Source organism: Emiliania huxleyi (assembly GCF_000372725.1).
Source record: "Emiliania huxleyi CCMP1516 chromosome Unknown EMIHUscaffold_206, whole genome shotgun sequence".
Lineage (NCBI taxonomy): Eukaryota > Haptophyta > Isochrysidales > Noelaerhabdaceae > Emiliania > Emiliania huxleyi.
Window position 1 is genome coordinate 2,931 of NW_005200543.1, and position 20,793 is coordinate 23,723.

Consider the following 20,793-nt stretch of genomic DNA (forward strand, 5'->3'; position numbering starts at 1 on the left):
ACACCGCCCCGTCGCTGCTGCCAGCGCACAAGAGGACCTCGCCTCCTCCGCCTCCTCCTCCTCCTCCTCCGCCTCCGCCTCCGCCTCCGCCTCCGCCTCCGCCTCCGCCTCCGCCTCCGCCGCCTCCGCCACCGCCGCCGCCGCCTCGGGCCCCTCCGCCTCCGCCTCCTCCGCCGCCTCCGCGACAGAAGTGAACGGCGGTCACCGCCCCGCTGGCGCTCGGCAGCACGGCCGCCACGCTCCACGCGCCGCCGTCGCCGTCGCCTGGGCGAGGCACATCTCGGCTGCAGCTCGGCTGCATCTCGGCTATACCTCGCGAGACGCAGCCCGAGGCGCCGTCTGAAGCGCCGCCGTCGGAAGGGGCGCCGCCGCGACTGCCGCCCGCGCGCTGCGGCGGCGGCGCGGCGGCGGCCGGCGCGGCGGCGGCGGCGTGTGCTGCGGCGGCGTGCGCTGCGGCGGCGTGTGCTGCGGCGGCGTGTGCTGCGGCGGCGTGTGCTGCGGCGGCGTGTGCTGCGGCGGCGTGGCGCGGCGGCTCGAGAGCCAGCAGGGAGAGCTGGCGGGGACCGCCGAGGGCGAGGAGGACGACACCGCCCAGCAGCGGCGGGGACCAGTCCGCGGACAGGACCTCGAGCGACCGCTGCGAAACACCGCCGCCGCCGCCTCCTCCTCCTCCGCCTCCGCCTCCGCCTCCGCCTCCTCCTCCGCCTCCGCCTCCGCCTCCGCCTCCGCCTCCGCCTCCGCCTCCGCCCGGCCGGCTCGACGCTTGCTGCTGCGCGGCGAGCAGAAGCGCCGACACGTCCAGACTCACCTCCCATTCGACGTCGTACCGCGACGCCGGAGGCCTGAGGGTGGCAGACCGAGGTACCGCGCTCGCCCCTCTGCGCTGGGACTGCCGGGAGGGCTGGGAGGGCGCAGGGCTGGGAGGGCTGGGAGGGCGACCTGAGGATACATGTTCGGTGGGCGACCGAGGCACAGAGGAGGCAGCGCGGCGGCGCGGCGGGCAGCGGCGGCGACCACGCCACGCAGCGGAACGTCGCCTCAAGTAGCTGCGGCGGGCACGCCTCCCACCCCTTCTCCTCGGCCGACCGCTCCTCGGGCTCCTCAGTGAGGTCGACTACTACCGCCGCCGCCGCCACGCCGCCCGTGCCGTTCGGCTTGCGGCGTGCGCGCTGGTTCCCGCTGCCGCCGCCGGCGTTGTGCGCCGACGGCATCGCGTCGTTCGGCTGCCCGCCCTCGAGCAGCCGGCTCGCCAGCACGACGCCGCGGCCGACGGTCGATGGCCGCGCGGGAAGGATGTAGACGCGGCGACCGGCGACGATGGCGAGCTGGCCGTGCGCGGACCAGGCGAGGCAGCCGGGGTGGGTCGGCGCGGAGGGCAGCGAGGGAAGGCAGCGCCAGCCGAGCTCTTCCGCCCCTCCGACCATTGGCAGGTGAAGCCTGCCCGGGAAACAAAAGAATTTTACAAAAAAAAAACGAGAGAGGAGAGCGACGCGACAGAAGAATTCTTAAAATACAAGCCTCTCTCACAGCACACTGGCACAGAAGAAGAAGCGACAAGGGAAAGAACGACGAGAGTGGGACGACCGCGAGGTGGATGAAGGTTGCAGCGAGAATCGGCGAGAGACTGCGAAGAGCAGGATTGCGATCTACGTTTGTTTGATTTTGAGGCTTTCGGAGGCTTTGGAAAGGAGGTTCGCAGCACCCTGAGGGAGGCGGCGAACCAGCTGAGCAACAAACTTTCGCACGCTCAGCACCTGGACGAGGTCACATGGACCACCAAGAACTGGCACGGGCTGCAGATGCAGCGCTTGTCTGTCGTCCTCCACACCGCCGTGGCGTGGCAGACGGTGAACGAGCTAGCGTGCGGGGAGAGCGGCATTGTGCATGGTGCGGAGTGCATTGCCGTTCTTAACGGAGTCGCTTAGGCGGCTCCGGTGGTGAGCCTGTGTGTGTGCCAGTCCGCGCCAGTCCGCGCCCTTGTCGTGCCAGTGTGCTGTGAGAGAGGCTTGTATCTTAAGAATTCTTCTCGACGGGCTTTCTGGCCGTGCCCTGGTCGGCGCTCTTCGCTTCGCGCCGCCAGAGGGTGTCGCGCCGACAGCAGTGGCGGTTCTTTTGTCGTCGTGGCCGATCATGCCTGCCCACGAGGAGTTCGTGGCGCGAAGTGTGACCACTCCGTCCTTTGAGCTGCTCACGCTGAACCCCAGCGTCGACACGATGATATCGGCCAGCGTCACGCGAACAGGTCTCTGGCAGCCGTCGATCACACGGGTCGTCCAGGCGCTCGCGAGTCGCCACTGCAACCAGACGGACGGCGGTGCGCTCGCGGTCGACGTGGGCACGAACATCGGCTACGAGACGCTCATGCTCCTCATGCACGGCTGCCGCGTCATCGGCTTTGAGATGCAGGACGAGATCTCTGCGCTTGTGCAGCAGTCAGCCGCGCGGAACGGCGTCGCGTCCAGGCTGCGCATGTTGAAACGCGCGGTCACGGACCACGACGACGACGTGCTGCATCGCTCGGTGGTGACGCGCGGCAACTTGGTGGCGTCGGACTCCTGCGGACTCCATGGCGGCCTCCACCAAAGTCGGAATCCGGGCGCGGCCCTGCATCTGGGCACGGCGGCGGCGGCAGCGGATCCGCGGTGCAGACGACGACACTCGACCGCGAGCTGCGGCACGCCGGCGAGATCACGCTGATGAAGATGGACATTCAGGGCTCCGAGCCGGCGGCGCTGCGCGGCGCGACCAACCTGCTGCGCCGCGGGCGCGTCCGCAACCTCATCCTGGAGCTCGACCCGCAGAGCTTCGGCGGCGTCACGCCGGCGGTGAGCCTGCTGCGCAACCTCAGCAGCTTTGGCTTCCACTACGTGACCGAGCTACCGTATCTCCAGTCCACGCTCGACGAGTTCCGCCGGCCGCTCGCGGCGCCGAGCGTCTGCCCGCTCGTCGCCGGCCCGCACGACAAGCCCGGCTGGGAGGCGACCTTCGGCGAGGCCGTCGCCGCGCGCCGCGACCGGCGCGGCGTCGGTTTCACCGACCTTTGGCTGAGCCTCGAGCCGCAGCCCATCACGCGCGCGGCGCGTGCCGGCGCCGGCACTCGGTGGTGCACCAGCGTCTGACGGCCGCCATATACACATCGGCTGGCGGAGCCCGGAGCAGGCGAGGCTAGCTGATCCCAAGCTCCCTGTTGCTATTGTTGTTACTATTGTTCAGCGGTCGGCAAGCAGAAAATGCCGAAACAGACAACGGGTAAACCCAGAATAAACATATACACCTGTACCCTGGCGCCCCGCCTCGCCCCCTCCACGCCCTCCGCCCCTCGGGCTCGGCCTCGCCCTCACTTTAACAGGAAGCACAGTTCACGGTCGAGACCAAGCATGCGTCCGCGAAGAAAGATCCTGGCTAGGACATTGCTAGGCCAGCGTGGCGAAAGAGGAGGGGATCGCCCGCGCTGTAGTCACAGTAGTTGCTGGGTTGCTGGCTGGGACCGAACTACAACTCGGCAGCGGCATGTCCTCCGTCACCGGCATGTCCTCCGTCACCGGCCTGTCCTCCGTGACGTGATTGCGCCGTCACCAAAACTCTTGCGAGGCCAAACTCCTGCATAAAGGTGCTTCGGAAACGAGTGCGACACGCAGATGTGCTCCCAGAGCCAGGCATCCGCCGGGTAGAGGCATTCGCGCACATATTTCGCGTGGCAACTGGTCAGGTTAGCACGGTGCCTCTGGTGTTTGACGACTCGAGATGGCACAGCAGACATTCTCTGGATGTCAGGAACACCCCCACCAGGCGCAGGCTCAAATGTAGAGGAGAGCTCCGCCAAGTCCGAATCGAGGCTCTCGGTGCACAGGAAGTGAATGTCGACAGTGGAGAACATCGCATCGTCGACATAGTCTATCTGAGGGACGAGATGGTGCTCGCCCCCCCGGATGGTGTTATAGCTGAACGGTTGGACGTACCTTGGCGTCGAGATGTTCCTGTAGACGCCACGAAGGCTGCTATAGTACAAGGCTGAGGCGGGGAGGCGCTCATGATCCGATCGCGTGAGCGCGTCCACAAACGCCTCCGCCGATCTGTATCCGGCCCTGGCAAATGTGTGTGGGTTGTGGGTGCGGGCATCTCGTTCGAAATTGAACCCGCTGATGAGACGAGCCCAAGGATCTCGTATTGTCAGGATGACGCACTTTGCTGCTTTCAAGTGCATGTACCTTGCCGTGTGCAGGTGGTGCGCGAGCTTGGAATGCTTTCTCAGCCACGCGGTGAGAGGTCGCGTTCCCGTGCCGGCTGGAGCCAGATTGGCGCACTCAGACAGTGCTGACGCGGCGCGTCTCCGCGCACCACCTCCGCCAGCCGCCAACTGCGCGAGGAGGCGTGCCCGGGCGGAGTACTGCGCCGGCTGCTCACGTACCACGCAAGGCGGGCACGAGCTCGCTCCCGGCTCACGCGTGGGCCGAACGGTGACGCGGCTGTCAAGGTAGTCATGCGACGAGCCCTCTGCACCGGCACGAGCATCGTGCCGGCGCATGACGGGCTGCACTGCCGGTGCTGCACTGGCTGCAGCTGAACTCAGATTTCCCGCGCTGCACTGGCCGCAGCTGCGCTTACAGCCCCGGGACACCGTACAGGCCCCTCGTGCCACCATTGCCGCACATGTGTGTTGGAGCCTTATGTCCGTGCACTCGACCAGGCCGAGGACCACCGCACAGGTCGCAAGCATGGCAGTGCAGGTCTCTACGGTCCGCCCGTAATCGTGCCCGCCGCGGGGGCTAAAAGAGGATCCTTGTCGCCGCCGGCTAACCTCGGAATGTAACACCAGAATGGCTGTGTTGGCTCCTACGCAGCCATCTTACCTAAGGATGGCTGAGCTAGCTGCAGTGCAGCCACATCCTCCAGTGTAATGGCTGCAATACACACACGGCAGCCATTCCTTGGTAGACATGGCTGGAGACGCACTACTACCACTACCGCAGCCATCCATACCGCCCGCCTCGAGGTGAGCTCTTGGCTGAGCTGGCTACATCGCAGCCATCTTGGGAAAGATGGCTGGGGGACAACTATTTCAGCCATCTAATATGGCTGGGGCACAGTCAGTGCAGCCATCCTCCGGAGCATGGCTGGTGATAATTCGATGGCAGCCGTCCGCCTCCCCCGCCACACGCACAAATGGCTGCGCGCGTGTCGCCCCCCGTCCTCGCGGGACGGCTGCCATCGGCTGCCATCGAATTACCACCAGCCATGCTCTGGAGGATGGCTGCCATCTCTATGACGCAGCCATAGTAGATGGCTGAAATGGCTGAAATGGCTGTCCCCCAGCCATCTTTCCCAAGATGGCTGCGATGTAGCCAGCTCAGCCAAGAGCTCACCTCTCGAACCCTACATACATAGGCAGAGAGTTGGGGAGAGAGAGAGTTGGCGGCGAGGAAGAGCGGGCAAACCTCCAAGTCTGTGTTCTGATAGCAGGGGGTTGTCAGCTCACAGATCACGTGTAGGAATTCCGGGGCAGTCGAGAAGGGGCAACTCCGTGCGCACTGACGGTCGGCCGCCAGAAAACACGCCTGCGTGGATCGCATCACACCAATCCTCGCTACCCAACGCGGCCCCAAAGGATATCCACCTCGAGAACCTAGAGAGAGAGAGAGCGTTTTTTTGGGACGTTTTTTTCGGGTGAGTCGATTTCGAGGCATACCGAGCCCAGGGAGAGGCGGGCGCCGATGCGGTCCCATACTCTAGCGAAAAAAGTGCGCCGATCAAAGTGCAAGCACTGGCCCGGTGCACGTGGGTGAGCAGCCTGCCCCTCCCTCCGTCAGGTGTCATGTGAGCGTACGCACTACGGTCGTTAGAACCAAACAGGAAAAATATTAAGCAATTCGCGTTGTGTGTGTGCAAAAGAGTGATTCGCTGATTCCAGAGGCTACGCATCTATCTCCGTGGGGCTCCTGCCCGTGTCCCGGGCGTGGAGATGCGAGGGTCGCCCCCCCTTGCCCCACCACTTTGTGTGTGTGGAGACGTTTACCTTACCTTACCTTATCTCTCTGGACTCTGCCACTCCCGGCTGCCACGACCTCCGGCGTCGGTCAAAAGAGTACTCATGACACTCAGTCGATCCTTCAAGAGCCCGCGGCGAGCGCAAAATCGCACTCGAACTGCTCGCGGTCGCGCTTTCGCGCCGCGCCGTCCGGGCCGTAAGAGCCAAGCCGTATCTGGGCCCGCTCCAGCCAACCGAGCAGGCCGGGGCGGCAGCGCTTGTGCGCGAGCACACCTTGCCAGAGGTGGCGGAGCCGCATGCGGGCGGGCGGGAGGCGGAGGACGGTGGTGGTGGAGGGGAAGGCGCCGATGCCAATCGAGGCGGTGGTTGGCACGATGACGCGTTTGAGGGAGGAGCAGCGGAAGAAGGCGTCCTCACCAACAGATAAGAGGCCGGCAGGGAGGGCGACGGTGGTGAGGGAGGGACAGAAGGCAAAGGCGCCTCGGCCGATGGACACGAGGCTTTCAGGGAGAGCGATGGACTTGAGCGAGGTGGCGAGGAAGGCGCGTTCACCGATGGACTTGAGCGAGGCGCAATCGAGTGCGATGCAGGCGAGACAGCCGCAGCGCGCAAAGGCGTTCGCCGCGATGGAGGGCAGGGAGCTCGGAAAGTCGACAGAGACGAGGGCGGGAGTCTTCCCGCGACGGTATACCCACTCCTCCTTCGATCCGTCCGCGCAGAGGCGCGCGCGCCGACTGCGTCCATCCGCTTGCATTGCCTGTGAGCGGGCAAGCGGATGACGCTAAGAGCTAGCGAGCGGCGGCGCAGAGAAGCAGGTGAGGGTGGCGTCGAGAGCGGCGAGGAAGTGGCCGGAGGCGTGGGATTTTCGCCGGCGAGGGAGCCGCCAGTTGGCCGGGGGGAGCCTTGTTGCTGTCGCCGCGGCGAATGCGATAGGAATCCTATAAGCCACAGAAAATAAAAAAAATCGATAAAAAAGCCATGTCCGCCTTGCGTTGTTTCATAACATCGAAGGCTAAGCTCAAAAAAATCGATAAAAAGCAAACGGAATCGACCCTATCCAGTGCTCAAGTGCTCAAGTCGAAGGGCGTTGAAGTGCAGCTGCTGCTGTTCGAGTCGTTCGGCGCGTTCGGGAGGGGGGTCCGTGAGATCCTCCGGAAGGCGGCGGACGCGCTACAGAACAAGCTGACGCGGGCCCAGTACCTCGATGAGGTGACTTGGACCACCAAGAGCTGGCTGGGGCTGCAGAAGCAGCGCATCTCAGTCGTTCTTCTTCACACGGCCATCGTAGAGTGTATCGCGCGCCTTGCGTAGAGTGTGTATCGCGCGCCTTGCGGGGGGGGGGCGCGGAAAAGAGGAACCTCTTAGCGCCCTCGCCATGGTGCTCAAGGGATGCCGCAGGTCGCACCTCATATTCACTGTTTGCAACCTCGCCGTGTAGATATTTGAATATCTTGGTGACACGTGTGTTACAGACAGGAGCTGGGACCCACCCATGAGAGCGCCGGCCATTGTACTTGTTCACCATTCTCAACCCATTTTGCCTCATGGAGCCAGTCGAACCCCGGTCCCAACGAGATTCGAACTGGCAGCCACTCGACGACTTGATGGGTCGTGTGAGTGTGAGAGGAGAGAGAGATTTTTAGCAATACCAAACAACTCTAACACTCACACGTCATTTGGGGCTTGTTTTTGAGTGTGTGTGAGTGAGTATTCTTGATACGAAACCACGACGACACACACCAGTCGACTCGCATCGGTTGCCTCCATGAACGGCGGAGCTATTCTCGCGCCCACACCACACCTGGCTCCAACGTGGACACGCCCATAGCTGGGGACACTACTAGGTCACGCATGGCATCACAGAAGTTTTGTCTCTGGGCCCCGAAAGGCATCTCTAGCAGTGTCGTTACGCATGCCCCCTCCCCTCCTGGGCGCATGCGCCTCACGCCTCGCCAGAGCATACGCCCTTGGTGTGCGGCGAGACGAGTTTTTCGCCATGCAGCGAGCAGCAAGCCGCCCGCCGCAAACAGCCGGAGGCATCGCCACGGCACTGACTGCGCCGCGCTCCCACACACACACACACACGATGGGTCGCAGTCTCGAACTGCATGTGAGCGCTCGCATAGAGTAGGTCGTGAATGAGCTTGGCCAGCGGGGTGGGCGGGTGCACCACCATGCTGCACTCGGGGCACAACCACTCGAATGCCGTGCCAGTGCGCTTCACAGGGCATGACTCCCCTGCCCTACGCCACGTCGCAACCAACCGCTTCTTGGCCTGCGAAGATCCGCTGACACTGCAACCGCCACCAATACTGAGCGGGTGGAGTGGGTTCAGGAAGCGGCCAGATGGTCTTCTCGAGTGTCGCAGCCCGTGGACCCTCGGGAGATGGCGCCGCCTCTATGTACGCATGCCCGGCCGTAAGCTCGCGTGGACAGTTGGATTCGACGCGGAACAGAACCTCCCTGTCACGCTGCAAGACGGACACCTGCGATTTGGTAGCGCCTCCTGCGTCGTTGGGATTGAGGCGGGCGGGCGAGATCCCGATGTGTATGTGCGCGGCCACGCCGTTGGCGGGAAACGCGCCGCGACTTGCGTGACTGCGGCATCGGATTTCGCACTTACCTATTTGCGAGATGTGCCTACGTTGAACAGCATCGCCAGCAGCAGCAACACGCACGCCGACAGCAGCTTTCTCGCTAGTGTTGTGAGCTCGAGCGGAACGATGCTCTCTGTGCGAGGCGTTCCAATCCTCCGCACGTATGGCGCTCGGATGGACACCTTTGTCGTCGCGGAGAGATCCGAGCAGTCGTTGGCCGCATTGGTTGAGCACGGCTGTGAGGTCGTGCTCTCCGGCTCGAGCACGGCCGTCGACCGATGGGCGTGCGCCAGTATCGGCCGCGATAGTGCTGGCAAGGCGCGGCCCTACAGCACACAGCGCAGCGTCGCCGTGCTGGTTCGTGGGTGCGACGGCACAGAGCGGAGTGGCTGCTGCCGTATTATGGCATTTCTCGACGCTGTCGACATGAGCGGGTACGACTGGGTCTCCTTCAACGACGACGACGTCTACGTGCCGCCCTGCCTGGCCTCATTCCTGCCCTCGTCTGCGTCGCCCCTCTATGCACCCGCCAAGCACGTCGGCGTGGGTGGCGGGTGGCGATGGAGCCTGTGCGGCGATCGAGGGCGGCCTCACACTGAGATTGCGTTGCCGGCCGGGTACGGGATCGCAAACAAGGGTTTTGTGCGCCTTCTGCATCGGGACAGCCGCCAGACGGCCCGCCAGTGCGCGAGCGCGGGCTATTTCATTGACGTGGCAATCTCCTTTGCGTCGTGGAGAGCGGCCGTTGCACTCACACCGCTGCTGGACTGGACGGACCCCCGCGTCACGTGGGCAGGCGGCCAGCGGCGGCTGTGGACCAACACGAGCCTCATTTATCACAAAGTGCGCAGCCCGTACGACTTCTACCTCCTCGACGCACGCACGTCATGCGCTGCACCGGCGAGGGCGGCCGCACTCGCGAAGGAGCGGGTGCAACAGCCGGGGTATGCGCGCACAGCACATGCGAAGGGCGGCTCCCATTCCTCTGCATCACCGTTCCTCTGCGACGGCCCTGAGCAGAGCACGGCACGGGGGGGGCGCTCCGTCCAGTCGGTCCGCCGTAGCCATGTCACCCGGGTGCGTAAGCCCCGCGATGAGCTGAGTGCGCCAGTTCGCTGGCGCGCTGCACTTCCTACTCGGTAAACTTCTCCACACACACAAGGTGGTGTGGCAAGGGGGGGCGACCCTCGCGTCTCCACGTCTAGACGACAAAAGCCCCACGGCATTACAAGTGCAAGGCCCAGTGCGCGTGGGTGAGCGGTGGTCCGTGGGCGAGGTGGTGGAGGTGATGCAGCGCGCCGTCGCCCTCCGGAGCCAAACATAGCGGCGGAGATGGCATGGGAGAGTACGTGTCGAATGTTTTTCAACCCATCCTTCACGAAGCCCTCCCATGTAGCTAGCGTTCTTTGCGAATGTCTCGAAATGGCCAGCAGGCGCTGTCTGCTCGCGAGGTAAGGTAAGGTAAGGTAAACTTCTCCACACACACGAGGTGGTGGGGCAAGGGGGGGCAACCCTCGCGTCGGCTCCACGTCTAACGACAGGAGCCCCACGGCATTCAAAGTGCAAGGCCCGGTGCGCGTGGGTGAGCGGTGTGTGTGTGTGTGTGTGTGTGTGTGTGTGTGTGTGTGTGTGTGTGTGTGTGTGTGTGTGTGTGTCACGTCACTGCATCCTCTGCCGGTTCCTCCCGTCGCCTCTTCTTTGTTCGAATGTTTTTCAGTCCATCCTTCACGAAGCCCTCCCATGTAGCTAGCGTTCTTGGCGAATGTCTCGAAGTGGCCAGCAGGCGCTGTCTGCTCGCGGCCTGTGCGGGCCGCTCGTCCTCCTCGCCCTTCTTTTGTCCTCCCGTCCCTCCCCTCCACCATGGCCTCCTCGGCACTTCTTTCTCCATCCGCCTCGCCCTGCCTTTTCAACCGGCTTTTCGTATCGTGCCGTTCGCCCTCCATTCGGTGACCTCCATGGCTGTCCGCCTCCTTTTGGGTGGCGCTCTCGATACCGTTGCGTCAACCTCGACGTCGCTGTCGCCCTCCCCGTCCCCGTCCCCTCCGTCGTCCGTGCCTCGGTTCGCGTCATCGGTAGCGTCTCCGTTGTTCCCTCGTGCTCCGCCGTCGCCCTCTCTGCTCGGGCCGTTCGCGATTTCGCTCCTCCTGCGTGTCGCCCCTCCGTCTCCTCCCCTGCCTTCGTCGTCAACCCGCCTGCTGCCTCTGCCTCTCTCAGCCACATGCGACCCCTCCGCCAATGCACACCTCAAACGCGACGTCAGATCCCGCTGCGACTGGCAGCATTCGCGGCGATGAGGCCTCCGCCAGCACTGATCATCACAAGTCGTCTGTTAAGCTACACGTTTTTGCCCTGTGCAGGTGAGCGGACCGCTGCAGCCATGGTGGAGCCGCGGGTCGGGTGAGGGAATGGCCTTTTGGCGCGGCGCTGCTATGTGCCTGCGCGCTCATGGCGCGTTCAGGGGTGCGCCTGCGGTGTGTAGACTGCGGGGCGCCGCGATAGCGCGGCGCCGACGATTTTGTCGCTCATTGTCACACCGTCGACACGGTCACAGTGTGTGTGCAGTGCGTCCACTCCGGCGACCGTGACGCCGTCGGCGCTCGCCTATACCGGCTAGTGTGGAGCTCTCAGTGTGGTTGCGTGTTTTACTAGTGATGCTGCACTAGGCGGCCCGTTTTTAGCAAAAAGCAGATACCACATCGCGCGTGGTCATCGAAAAACCGCATGTTCGCCCGTCTGGGACCTCTTCGTACGGCTCCAAAAACCGCTCCTTAACGACGACTACGCGGCCCGGCGGTCGATCAGCGCCTTCTCAGCGGTGGAGGGGATGTGGTAGGTACGTGCGGACCGCGTGGTGCTGCGATGGCTTGACGAGTGCGACTCCCAGCGTCGACTTTTCGACCCCACGGAGCCTCTGCTGCTCCGGGGGGGGGGGTCTGCAGACCACCCGGCCGAACTTCAGAGTCGCGGTGCTCCTCAAATACCGCTCAAACGCCCACGATGTTGTGGAAGGGACATATGCTGATGATCCTGGCCCGATTGGTTTGCTCAGAAAGCTTCTGGGCGGTCGTTAAGGTTCGCTCCCCGCACACCGGCCCGGAAGTATGGTACCCTAGATGAGGCTGCGGAGGTGACGCCTGAGGTACCGGCCCGTACACAGCGACTCAGCCAGCGACCGCCATGGGCTCAGACGAGATTTGTCGACTCGTTCCGGCTCAGCTTCACCGTGGTCCCTCGGGCGTCTGTCGACGTCAGGGCCACCCATTACAGCTCGCGGGTTTGAGGTCGCAAGAGCCAAGATGGTGGCGCTTGGACATCCCAACCATCACACAAGACAGCCTGTAGAGGTGATGGCGGGACGGCGCAGTGTTTGTGGCACTCGGCAGTAGGCACCCGCACGGCCCCGCTGTCGGCTCTCGCGGGCTGTGCGGAACCGCGCAACCGGCCCCAGAGGGGGGAGACGGGGGGTCCGGGCGAGTGTGTGGCACTGGCAGCTCTCCTGCGCTAGTATGGGCACCCTCGATCACAACACTACTGATCCTGGTCATTAGAGCTGCCAGGGATAGCGTCAGGAGCCGGTAGGAGAGTCAAAACCCCTCATATTTGAGAGACACGCAGACACCGTGTCCAAGTGTCCCATATACTCGTGCAACAACCGGACTCTCTCTTAGTTTGCGCGCGAGCTCTTGTGCGTTTGCACAGAGTTGGCGCCCACAACTCCGCCAAACCCTTGCGCACAAGACGTGCGCCAGACCCACCAATGCGGCTGGCGCCCTGCCCACGCTGGCGGCACGAGTGCGGCTTGGGAGCGCAACCGCAAGCGTCCGTGGCCTTTAAGTTTCCCTTTCGCCCTTCTCATCACTGCCCCGCCCCCGGCGCCCACGCCTCGATCTTCTTGGGCAGCAGCTGGTCCGACAGGTCCTCTCCATCGCCTAGGCAGCCGTGTTCGCCCTTGCCCCAGGTGAAGACGGCGCCGTCGGCGGTGAGGGCGAGGCTGTGGCTGGTTCCAGCCGAGACAGCGACGACGCGCCGGCCAGCAAAGGCCTCGACCTTCTTCGGCAGGAGCTGGCGCTGCGCGTCGCCGTGGCCCAACTTGCCATCGCGTCCACTGCCCCAGCTCCAGACGGCGCCGTCGGCGGTGAGGGCGAGGTTGTGGCGGGCCCCAGCCGACACACCGATGGCGCGCTGCCCCGCCAACGCCTCGATCTTCCTGGGCAGCAGCTGATCCTGCTCGTTGCCGTGGCCAAGCCGGCCAACACGTCCAAAACCCCAGCTCCAGACGGCGCCATCGGCGGTAATAGCGAGGCTGTGGGCGCCTCCAGCCGACACGGCGACAACGCGCTGGCCAGCCAAGGCCTCAACCTTCTTTGGCAGCAGCTGGTCCTGCTGGTTGCCGTGGCCCAGCTGGCCAACGAGTCCCCAGCCCCAGCTCCAGACAACGCCGTCGGCGGTGAGGGCGAGGTTGTGCATGTCTCCAGCCGAGACAGCGACGACGCGCTGGCCAGCAAAGGCCTCGACCTTCTTGGGCAGCAGCTGCTCCTGCTGCTCGCCGCCGTGGCCCAGCAGGCCACAGGCTCCATAGCCCCAGCTCCAGACGGCGCCGTCGGCGGTGAGGACGAGGCTGTGGCAGCCTCCAGCCGAGACAGTGACGACGCGCCGCCCAGCGAAGGCCTCGACCTTCTTCGGCAGCAGTTGGTGCTGCCAGTCGCCGTGGCCCAGCTGGCCGTTGCGTCCACCGCCCCAGCTCCAGACAGCGCCGCCGGCGGTGAGGGCGAGGCTGTGGCACTCTCCAACCGACACGCTCACGGCACGCTCGTCGCCCAGCGTAGAGGAGAGGCGGGTCGGCTTGTTGAGCCGCGTCACGCCCTCGCCGTGGCCGAGTAGCTCTGGGCGGAACCACGGCGCAGAGCCGCACGACGAGAGCCGCCCCTCGCTGTCGATGAAGACGCTGTGCCGTTCGCCTGCCGCCACCCTCGCCGGCGGGTTGGCCTCGCGCAGCAGCGCAGAACAGCACAGCCACCGCACGGCGCAGCCCTCGCCCTCCGGCTGCGCCGGCAGCTCGAAGCCGCGCTCTTGCGCCCACAAGCGGATGCCCTCCGCCGCGAGCGAGGCGTGGAAGAGGAGGGACACGGCCGCGACGCGAGCGATGTCGACGGGGTCGCAGCGAGAGATGACGCGCGCGAGAAGCTCAAGGGGCAGGTCGGTGAGGGGGTAGTGTGCGGCGGCGGCGGCGAGGCGACGCCGGGACATCGAGAAAAAGAATTCGCAATCTTACGTAGGCCAATAGTTTAATGGGAGTGCTCACGGATAACTCTCCTGAGTTCCCTTCCTCTAGTGTGCCCTCGCGCACATCTCATGCGCTCTTACTCAGCCTCCGCTGCTGTGAATACCAAACTTGCACTTAGGATACCCATCACTGAGCCGACAATGCTAAGGGTAGCCCCAGGGTGGCGCCCACCCCCATACCCTCGGGCACTTGCCTGCGCCCTCACGCGCTAGCCTACGCCCTGCCCCGCAAGATCTCACTCCATCCCGGCCTGCGGCATACCTCGGCACCCCCTTGCACGGAATCTCGGTGCTCTGCCCGCTTTCGCTCCAGGTAGCGCAGGCTCGGAGGAGGGACGGTCGGACGTGGCGTCGCCATGACCGGTCGCGCGCTGCACCACGCCTGAGGCACTACCGCTGGCGACCGCGGAGGACGCCTGACGACCGGGGAGGAGGCGGCGGCACCCTTGCGAGGAGACAACAGCGTCGGCTAAAGCGCCCGCGGCGGGCGAAAAGCGGCGGCAGATTTGGCGCGGGCTGTTGAGCGCCCCTCATCACGCCGCCGCCGCGCGCGCGACTGCCTCTCTTCTGGCAGATTCCCGCAGAGGTCCACAGTCCAGCTCGCCGTCTGCTGAGCTCGCTGCTGCCGAGTGAGCGAGGCAATCAATGAGTGAGAGGCCCCCGCAAGGTGCGTGCGCGATACACACGGCGTCTAGCCTGCCTGGGCTGACGGCGTCGGGCAGATAGAAAGCGAGGATTGCATATGGCGACGCGAATGGCTATACGTTGGCCATCAAGAAACACGCCTGCGTGGATCGCGTCACACCAATCCTCGCTACCCAACGCGGCCAATCCTCGAGAACCTCGAGATAACCCGCCGGAGCTACCAGTGCCGTCACCGACAACTCTATAGTCAAATCGGCGAGACATGTACCCCCCCGACCTTGTCAAGGACGACGACAGCTTTCCTTGCGACCACTCCGCTATGCAGCCGGCAGCAATCGACGAGCCACGGCCCAACCGCGCCAGCCGCTCCTCCCAGCTGAGTCGCAAGAGCACGGTGCCCGCCATCGGCCGCATGATGTCGGACGTGCTCGAGCCGGTCGTCTCCTTCCTCGACATCACGCGTGCCTCGGCGCCGGGCGAAATTGTGCTGGGCGATGAGGAGAAGGGAGGCGAGCCGGTCAAGATTGTGGGCGCGTCCTTGGTGTCGAGCGTGATCAACCTCGTGCACACCGTCGCCGGCACTGGCATCCTCGGCCTGCCGTTCGCCTTCTCCAAAATCGGGCTGGCGACGGGCACCCTCTTTCTGCTGCTGGGCGCGCTCTCCTCGGTGTGCTCCTTCTACGTACTCGCGCAATCGGCACTCAAGACGCGCATCAGCACCTTCACCGGCCTCGGTGACGCGCTCCGACCCGGCTTCTCGGTGGTCGTAAACTTCTTCATTATCTGCAACTGCCTCGGCGGCGTGATAAGCTACCTCGTGGTCGCGTCCACCGCCTTTGAGTTCAGCTTCGGCGCGTCGCGCGCGCTATGGGTGGGTGTCGCCACCGCCCTTGCGACGCCGCTCGTGCTGCTCGACCGCATGGACTCGCTGCGCGTCACTTCCGCCCTCGGCATCGCCGTCCTAGTTGCGTTTGGCGGCTTTGTCGCGGTGTCGTACTTCGAGCCTTTCGACATGGTCTCGCCGTGTGGCAGGGTGGGCGACGACTCGTGCAAGGGCGACGTGGTCGCCCTCGCGCCGAGCGGGTGGGAGGTCTTCCTCTCCGAGTTCAACGTCTTCCTCTTCGCCTACTGCGGCCAGACCTCGCTGCTTCCCATCATCCACGAGCTGCACGACCCGTCGCCGCGGCGGGTGGTCACGGTGCTGGTCACGGCGGTGCTTGGGGTGCTGCTGCCCATGTACGGCCTCTTCACCTACTTCGGATACCTCTCCTTTGGCGCCAACGTCCACCCCGACATCCTCGACAGCTACCCGCAGAACGGCGTCGTCACCCTCTTCCGCGTCGGCCTCGGCGCCGCGGTCATCACAAACATCCCGCTGCTCACCTTCGCGGTGCGCAAGGCGCTCATGGGGATGATCGACCAGGCCTGCGGCTCGCTCTGCCGCCCCGCCCCCTCCAAGGACGTCGCCATCGCCCCCTCCTCGCTCGACACCCTCCCGGCCGCCGCGAGCCGCTGCGAGCGCTTCCGCGCCATCTGGATCCGCAACCCGCTCGAGTTTGCGCTCGCGCTGGTGCTCATCGCCGCCTGCGCCGGTGCCGCGCTGCTCACCGACAACCTCGGCCTCGTGCAGAGCGTCGCGGGCGCGGTCGGCGCGGTGGCGATGACGTTCCTCCTGCCCGGCCTCTTCTACTTTGCATTCTTCCGCGAGGCTGGATGCACGGCCGTCCGCGTCGGCTCGCTCGGCATGCTCGTATTGGGCATGGTGCTCCTCCCGCTGTCGCTCGCGCTCGTCTTCCTCTGAGAGGCTGCTCGCTGCACTTCTCTGGCGTGGAGGTGTGATATTTGCTGGCGCCGGCGAGAGCGGTCACGACGCGGTCCGCCCCCTCGCGCGTTATTGAACACTTGCATTACGGCTTTAATTGTGCCTCGTGTTGTCTAGTGATTGGCGGCCTTGCCGCTCCCCCTGTACTGTGTTGTGCGTAGCGTGATCGTGTCGTGTTGCGACTGGGGCGGAAGTGGGAAATCCTGTACCTTTACGGGGAAGAGTCCCAAGAGAGGTGTACGGCTTTATTTGTAGAGAGACAAAGCCAAAGGTAGTCTAGGCGTTGAGTCGCGAGATCGCCCCCCCCCCGGTTGCCCCAGCCACCCCGCCAACTTGTGTGGGGGGAATTACCTTCCCTTCCCCTCCCTTACTCACGACAGGTGCAACCGGCGAGCACCTCATCCCCGAGCGGCCGCGGTGACCGAGAGCCGCACCCTGTCCCCGGACACGGCGTCTATCCTCAGCCCGGCACGCGCCGTCTCGCCGGCGCCACTGCCAACTGCTACACTGCCGCTGCCGCCGCCAGCCGGCGCGAGGGGCGTGGCGCTGCCGCTGTGGAGGTGCGGCGGCGGCTCCAAAGACGCTGCGATTCGCCCCGCCCGCCCGCCCTCTGCTTCGAGGGCGGCGACTCGCGCGAGCGCCGCGTCGAGGTGACGCCTCACCTAATGAACTGTGGGGGGGGGGGGGGGGTGCAACACCACATCGGGTGCACCGAGGTGGGCAGTGTGTGGCGCAATCCTCGCCGCCCGCCGAGCCGCGCCGAGATCTAGGCCGAGGGCATCGCCGAGATCTAGCCACGATCTACCCCCGAGAGAGCCGAGAGAGAGCCTCAACCTAGCCCTCGCCTGCCGAGACGCGGACTCTGCCGCTTCGGCCGCCCGGCTGGCCGCCTCCGCACGCATGCCCTCCGCCTTTGCGCGAGCCTTGTACGCCTTCCCCGCCGCCGCCATCTGGACCGCCTGCGCGCGGGTGGGCTGACTCATGAGTGGAGATGACCTGGACCGCCTGAGCGCGGCTGGCCGAATGGAGTAGTAGTATCAGCTCAAATGCACTCGGTAGAACAGGATTCATGTCGACGGTTCGTGGATTCGAATTAATTGCTACTCAGCCAGCTTCTCTGGAAGGCCTGTGCGCGGCTCGACTCGGCGGCCTTAACCAGCTGCAGCCCTGTGGGGAGGGAGGTGGGGAGGGAGGTGGCGGGAGAGGGGAGGGGCCTCGCGCGCGCAGCATGTGGACAGAGTCGTCGTCGCCCAAATCAGGAGGGTCTTGCGCGGTGCAGCGCGTGAGCGGAGCAAGCAACAAATGAGCTAACGTGGCGGCCTCGTGCGCGCAGCATGTGAGCGAGCGTTGTAGCGCTCGCATTCGGCGGCGGCGGCTCACGGCCGCTGATGACCAGAAACTCGACCACGGTGGTCCGCAGCACGCCGGCATCGGCGGCGGAGGCAGCCGCTGCCTTGGCCGCACCCACAGCCGCCTTTGCGGTCGAGCGGAGTGTGCCTGTACTGCTGAAAACACGTGCTGAATACACCAGCCTCGGGGCGGGAGCAAGAGATGTTGAGCACGGTGCGAACACGAGTCACACGAATACAGCTGAATGCCGCTGACTACGGCCGAAGAGAGCGGCATCCGTGTGCTCTCGAGTGCCGGTTGGAAGACAAAACGCGTACTCCGCTTCTCTAGGGGCGTGTACCTCCTGCAGCGGCGCCCTTCTCGGACAGCTCGCTCGCGGCCGCCTTTGCCAGCCCCGCCGCATCCGTGGCGGCCGACTTGAGCTGCGGGAGGGAGACGTGTCTGCTGTGAAGCGGGGGCAGAAGGGAGCGTGCGGAGAGGAGCTTGGAAGCGCGCCTCGCTGCCCACCCGGCCGAGCCCCTCCATGAGGCCCGAGGAGCCCAGCCACGATGAGCCGATCCCGGCCACCGAGCCAAACGTAGTCTGCGGCTGCGCGTCTGCCTCGGCCGCCTCAGCCGCAGACTCCTCCGCCGCTGCATCCGCTATTGCGGCAGCGTCCGCCGCGTCTGCCGCCGCATCCGCCTGCGCCGCCTCGCTCTCGGCAAGACTTGCCGCGGCGGCAGCATCCGCTGCCAACTTCTCGAGCTCGACCAGCTCCGACTCAGGCGAGGACAAGGCCGCCATTTGTTTTTTGCGCGTTGTACGCAAGGCGCGCGACCAAACAAAGCGCAACACAGAGGGGGGGTTGGCTCGAGGGTCACACCGCACACGCTCGCCGCAGCTGTGAATAAATTAGTATCTCGAAATGCGCGGCCAGCACCTCCTTCTGCCGGCCGAGCGCCCACGGGCCCAGCATGCAGTAGAACTCCTCGAAGGTGAACTGCTCCTCCTCCGACTCCAAGAAGCGGTCCACCTCCTTCCTTCTCCACCTCCGTCGTGAGGTTGATCTGTAGCTTGATGGGTGGCATCATGGTCCAGGGAAAATTTGGAGACGTGAAGACCGGGTGCGAGGCAGATCATGTCGCCGCCATAGCTCTGCCCGCGCGCAACGCGCAGCATGTCGCGATTAACTGAGTTGCTCCAGAAGGAGAAGCGACGTCCATCGATTGCCATTCGCTGTCGCTTGGGAGACTCGGAAGCCGATGAGCCCGGTGACAGCGGCGGCAATGTGTCGATCAAGTCGGGCAAGTCATCATAGTCATCAGAAGGGACGATGCGCGCGTACTGTGGAGAACTGGAGCGCTGCCAGAGCTTGTACAAAGCAACGGCAAGCAGGACCAGGCCTGCGACTGCGTAGATGCTCCACATATACGTGTGCGGTCGGGCTTGCTCGGGCCTCGGCGAAGAGAGTCTCCTTGCCGCTTGGCTGCGTGACTGGTTTTCATAGTGAAAATCGGCGATTTCGAAGCGCCCGTGGCGGTTCGCGAGAAGGAGGGAGAGCGTTTGAGGGGGCTCACGGCAAGGACACCAACCGAGGGGGGGGTCGGTCGTCACACCTCCCGCCGCCGAGAGAGCGACCGACCGGAGGGGGGGTCCGGTCCACCTCGGGGGCAGACCACCGACCGGCGGGGGGGTCCCCACGAACTAGGGGGGGTGGGTACAAAGTGACGCTCGTATCAGAGCTGCGTCCCCTGCTCGCCACCCCGACGCCCAAGGCGCCCGAGCGAACGACAGGCGGCACGCGAAGACTGGTTGCAATCCCGCCGACCGCCAGGCCGCGGGATGATGCGTGCGTGGTCTTGTAGTGGGTCTCGGAAGCTCTCCTCTCGGGCTAGGAGCCAGCCCCTCTCCCTTGCCCTCGGAGCAGTGTGTCCGAGTCGAGGCGTGTGCTTGCCGGTCGACGGCCGCGCGCGGTTGGCATTGTGACGAAGGTTGCGCGCGGCCGCGGCGCGCCCGCCATGGTTCGGCGCGGCGCGCCTACCAGCGGCAATTGTCGAGGGGTCCCGTACCATGCGGAATCGACCCTATCCAGTGCTCAAGTGCTCGAGGCACGGGAACACTTACCCGGGGTCATCCTCTGAGCCTGGTCGTCGGCGCCGCGATGCCACGGCGGCGCATTCGACGTCGTCGGCGCGCTGCCCCGCGGTGAGCCCCGCCGCACGTGGCGACGGCCGCAGGTTGGCCCGGTGCAGCGCGCCCTGTGTGTGTGTGTGTGGGCACCAAAAAACGGTTGTGAAGGCAATCATTTTGGGTTCTCTCGACGGCGCAGATGGCGCGATCGCGGCCGCCGTCTCGGGCGCGGAACGAAGACGAGACCCCGCCCATGGACTGGCTCGCCGAGCTGGCGCCGGAGCTGCAGCTGCTCATTCTCGAGGCCGTCGACGACTTCTCGGACTGCGCCGCCGTCAGCCTCGCGACGCCGCGCCTCGGCCTCCTCGCCTTTGGCCATGACCTCGCTCGCTTCAAGGACCCCCTCTTCGCCGTGGCGATGCAGCAGCAGCTCGCCCAGCGCACGAGGTCTAAAGGGGAACAACAGACGCCCGTGACCGAGGCCATCCTGCGCAAATACTCCGCCGACCGGCGGGCGAGGCAGGAGCACTTCCCGTGGCTGGAGCGGGTGAGCCCGGCCCTCTGCCTCTCGACCGGCATTCGAGGTCTGGGCAGCCGCCGCTTCGAGTTCTGGCGGCTGCAGCGCGGCGACGAGCCGGGAGCACTGCTGCGCGAGCGGTCCTTGCAGCGGGGCACGATCTGGCACTTTACGGGCGAGGCGGGCGCGGAGCGGCAGGTGCGCACGGAGTATGCCACCGGCGAGGTGCAGCTCTTCGAGGGCGAGAAGGGCGCCGAGCGGCTGGTACGCACGGACTTTCTCGACGGTGCCGCGGCTACCCGGCCAGCCTCGGCCAAACCTCGGCCAGACCTCGGCCAAATCTCGGCCAGACCTCGGCCAGACCCTTCGGCTAGATCTCGGCTCGGCTAGATCTCGACTACGCCTCACGCCACCGCTGCACCACGGCACCGTGTCGCGCACCCCCCCCCCACTTAATAGGCTCTGCTCAAACAACCCTATAAAT

General features: G+C 65.2%; 7 protein-coding genes across 7 annotated transcripts in view; 4 read left to right on the plus strand and 3 right to left on the minus strand.

Annotated features, from left to right (window-relative positions):
• EMIHUDRAFT_114042 (hypothetical protein) overlaps positions 1 to 1,424 on the minus strand; it is a gene marked incomplete at both ends in the record, with an annotated part of 2,727 nt that extends 1,303 nt beyond the window's left edge. The window contains 4 exons of the mRNA XM_005781119.1: positions 38 to 177; positions 649 to 741; positions 809 to 842; positions 940 to 1,424. Of these exons, the coding sequence (XP_005781176.1) occupies positions 38 to 177; positions 649 to 741; positions 809 to 842; positions 940 to 1,424 (752 nt within the window). The remainder of the gene's footprint in view (positions 1 to 37; positions 178 to 648; positions 742 to 808; positions 843 to 939) is intronic.
• Positions 1,425 to 2,130: 706 nt separating this feature from the next.
• EMIHUDRAFT_234566 (hypothetical protein) lies at positions 2,131 to 3,119 on the plus strand (the record flags this gene model as incomplete). Its single annotated transcript, XM_005781120.1, has 2 exons — positions 2,131 to 2,541; positions 2,649 to 3,119. The coding sequence occupies 2 exons, from the start codon at positions 2,131 to 2,133 to the stop codon at positions 3,117 to 3,119; spliced, it is 882 nt and encodes a 293-aa protein (XP_005781177.1).
• A 2,988-nt stretch (positions 3,120 to 6,107) lies between these two features.
• EMIHUDRAFT_314814 (hypothetical protein) lies at positions 6,108 to 6,740 on the minus strand (the record flags this gene model as incomplete). The annotated part of the gene is made up of 1 exon (XM_005781121.1): positions 6,108 to 6,740. The coding sequence occupies one exon, from the start codon at positions 6,738 to 6,740 to the stop codon at positions 6,108 to 6,110; it is 633 nt and encodes a 210-aa protein (XP_005781178.1).
• Positions 6,741 to 8,394: 1,654 nt separating this feature from the next.
• Positions 8,395 to 9,726, plus strand: EMIHUDRAFT_234569 (hypothetical protein; the record flags this gene model as incomplete). Its single annotated transcript, XM_005781122.1, has 1 exon — positions 8,395 to 9,726. The coding sequence occupies one exon, from the start codon at positions 8,395 to 8,397 to the stop codon at positions 9,724 to 9,726; it is 1,332 nt and encodes a 443-aa protein (XP_005781179.1).
• Positions 9,727 to 14,828: 5,102 nt separating this feature from the next.
• Positions 14,829 to 16,617, plus strand: EMIHUDRAFT_442901 (hypothetical protein; the record flags this gene model as incomplete). The annotated part of the gene is made up of 2 exons (XM_005781123.1): positions 14,829 to 16,415; positions 16,436 to 16,617. A coding segment is annotated over one exon (1,484 nt), but the record flags the coding sequence as incomplete, so codon positions are not given.
• A 132-nt stretch (positions 16,618 to 16,749) lies between these two features.
• Positions 16,750 to 19,090, minus strand: EMIHUDRAFT_468658 (hypothetical protein; the record flags this gene model as incomplete). Its single annotated transcript, XM_005781124.1, has 8 exons — positions 16,750 to 16,990; positions 17,174 to 17,292; positions 17,460 to 17,500; positions 17,654 to 17,830; positions 18,024 to 18,105; positions 18,191 to 18,364; positions 18,603 to 18,729; positions 18,939 to 19,090. Coding segments are annotated over 8 exons (1,113 nt in total), but the record flags the coding sequence as incomplete, so codon positions are not given.
• A 955-nt stretch (positions 19,091 to 20,045) lies between these two features.
• The window catches only part of EMIHUDRAFT_234573 (hypothetical protein), a gene marked incomplete at both ends in the record, with an annotated part of 2,477 nt that continues 1,729 nt past the window's right edge, over positions 20,046 to 20,793 (plus strand). The window contains one exon of the mRNA XM_005781125.1: positions 20,046 to 20,573. Coding sequence (XP_005781182.1) covers positions 20,046 to 20,573 — 528 coding nt within the window. The remainder of the gene's footprint in view (positions 20,574 to 20,793) is intronic.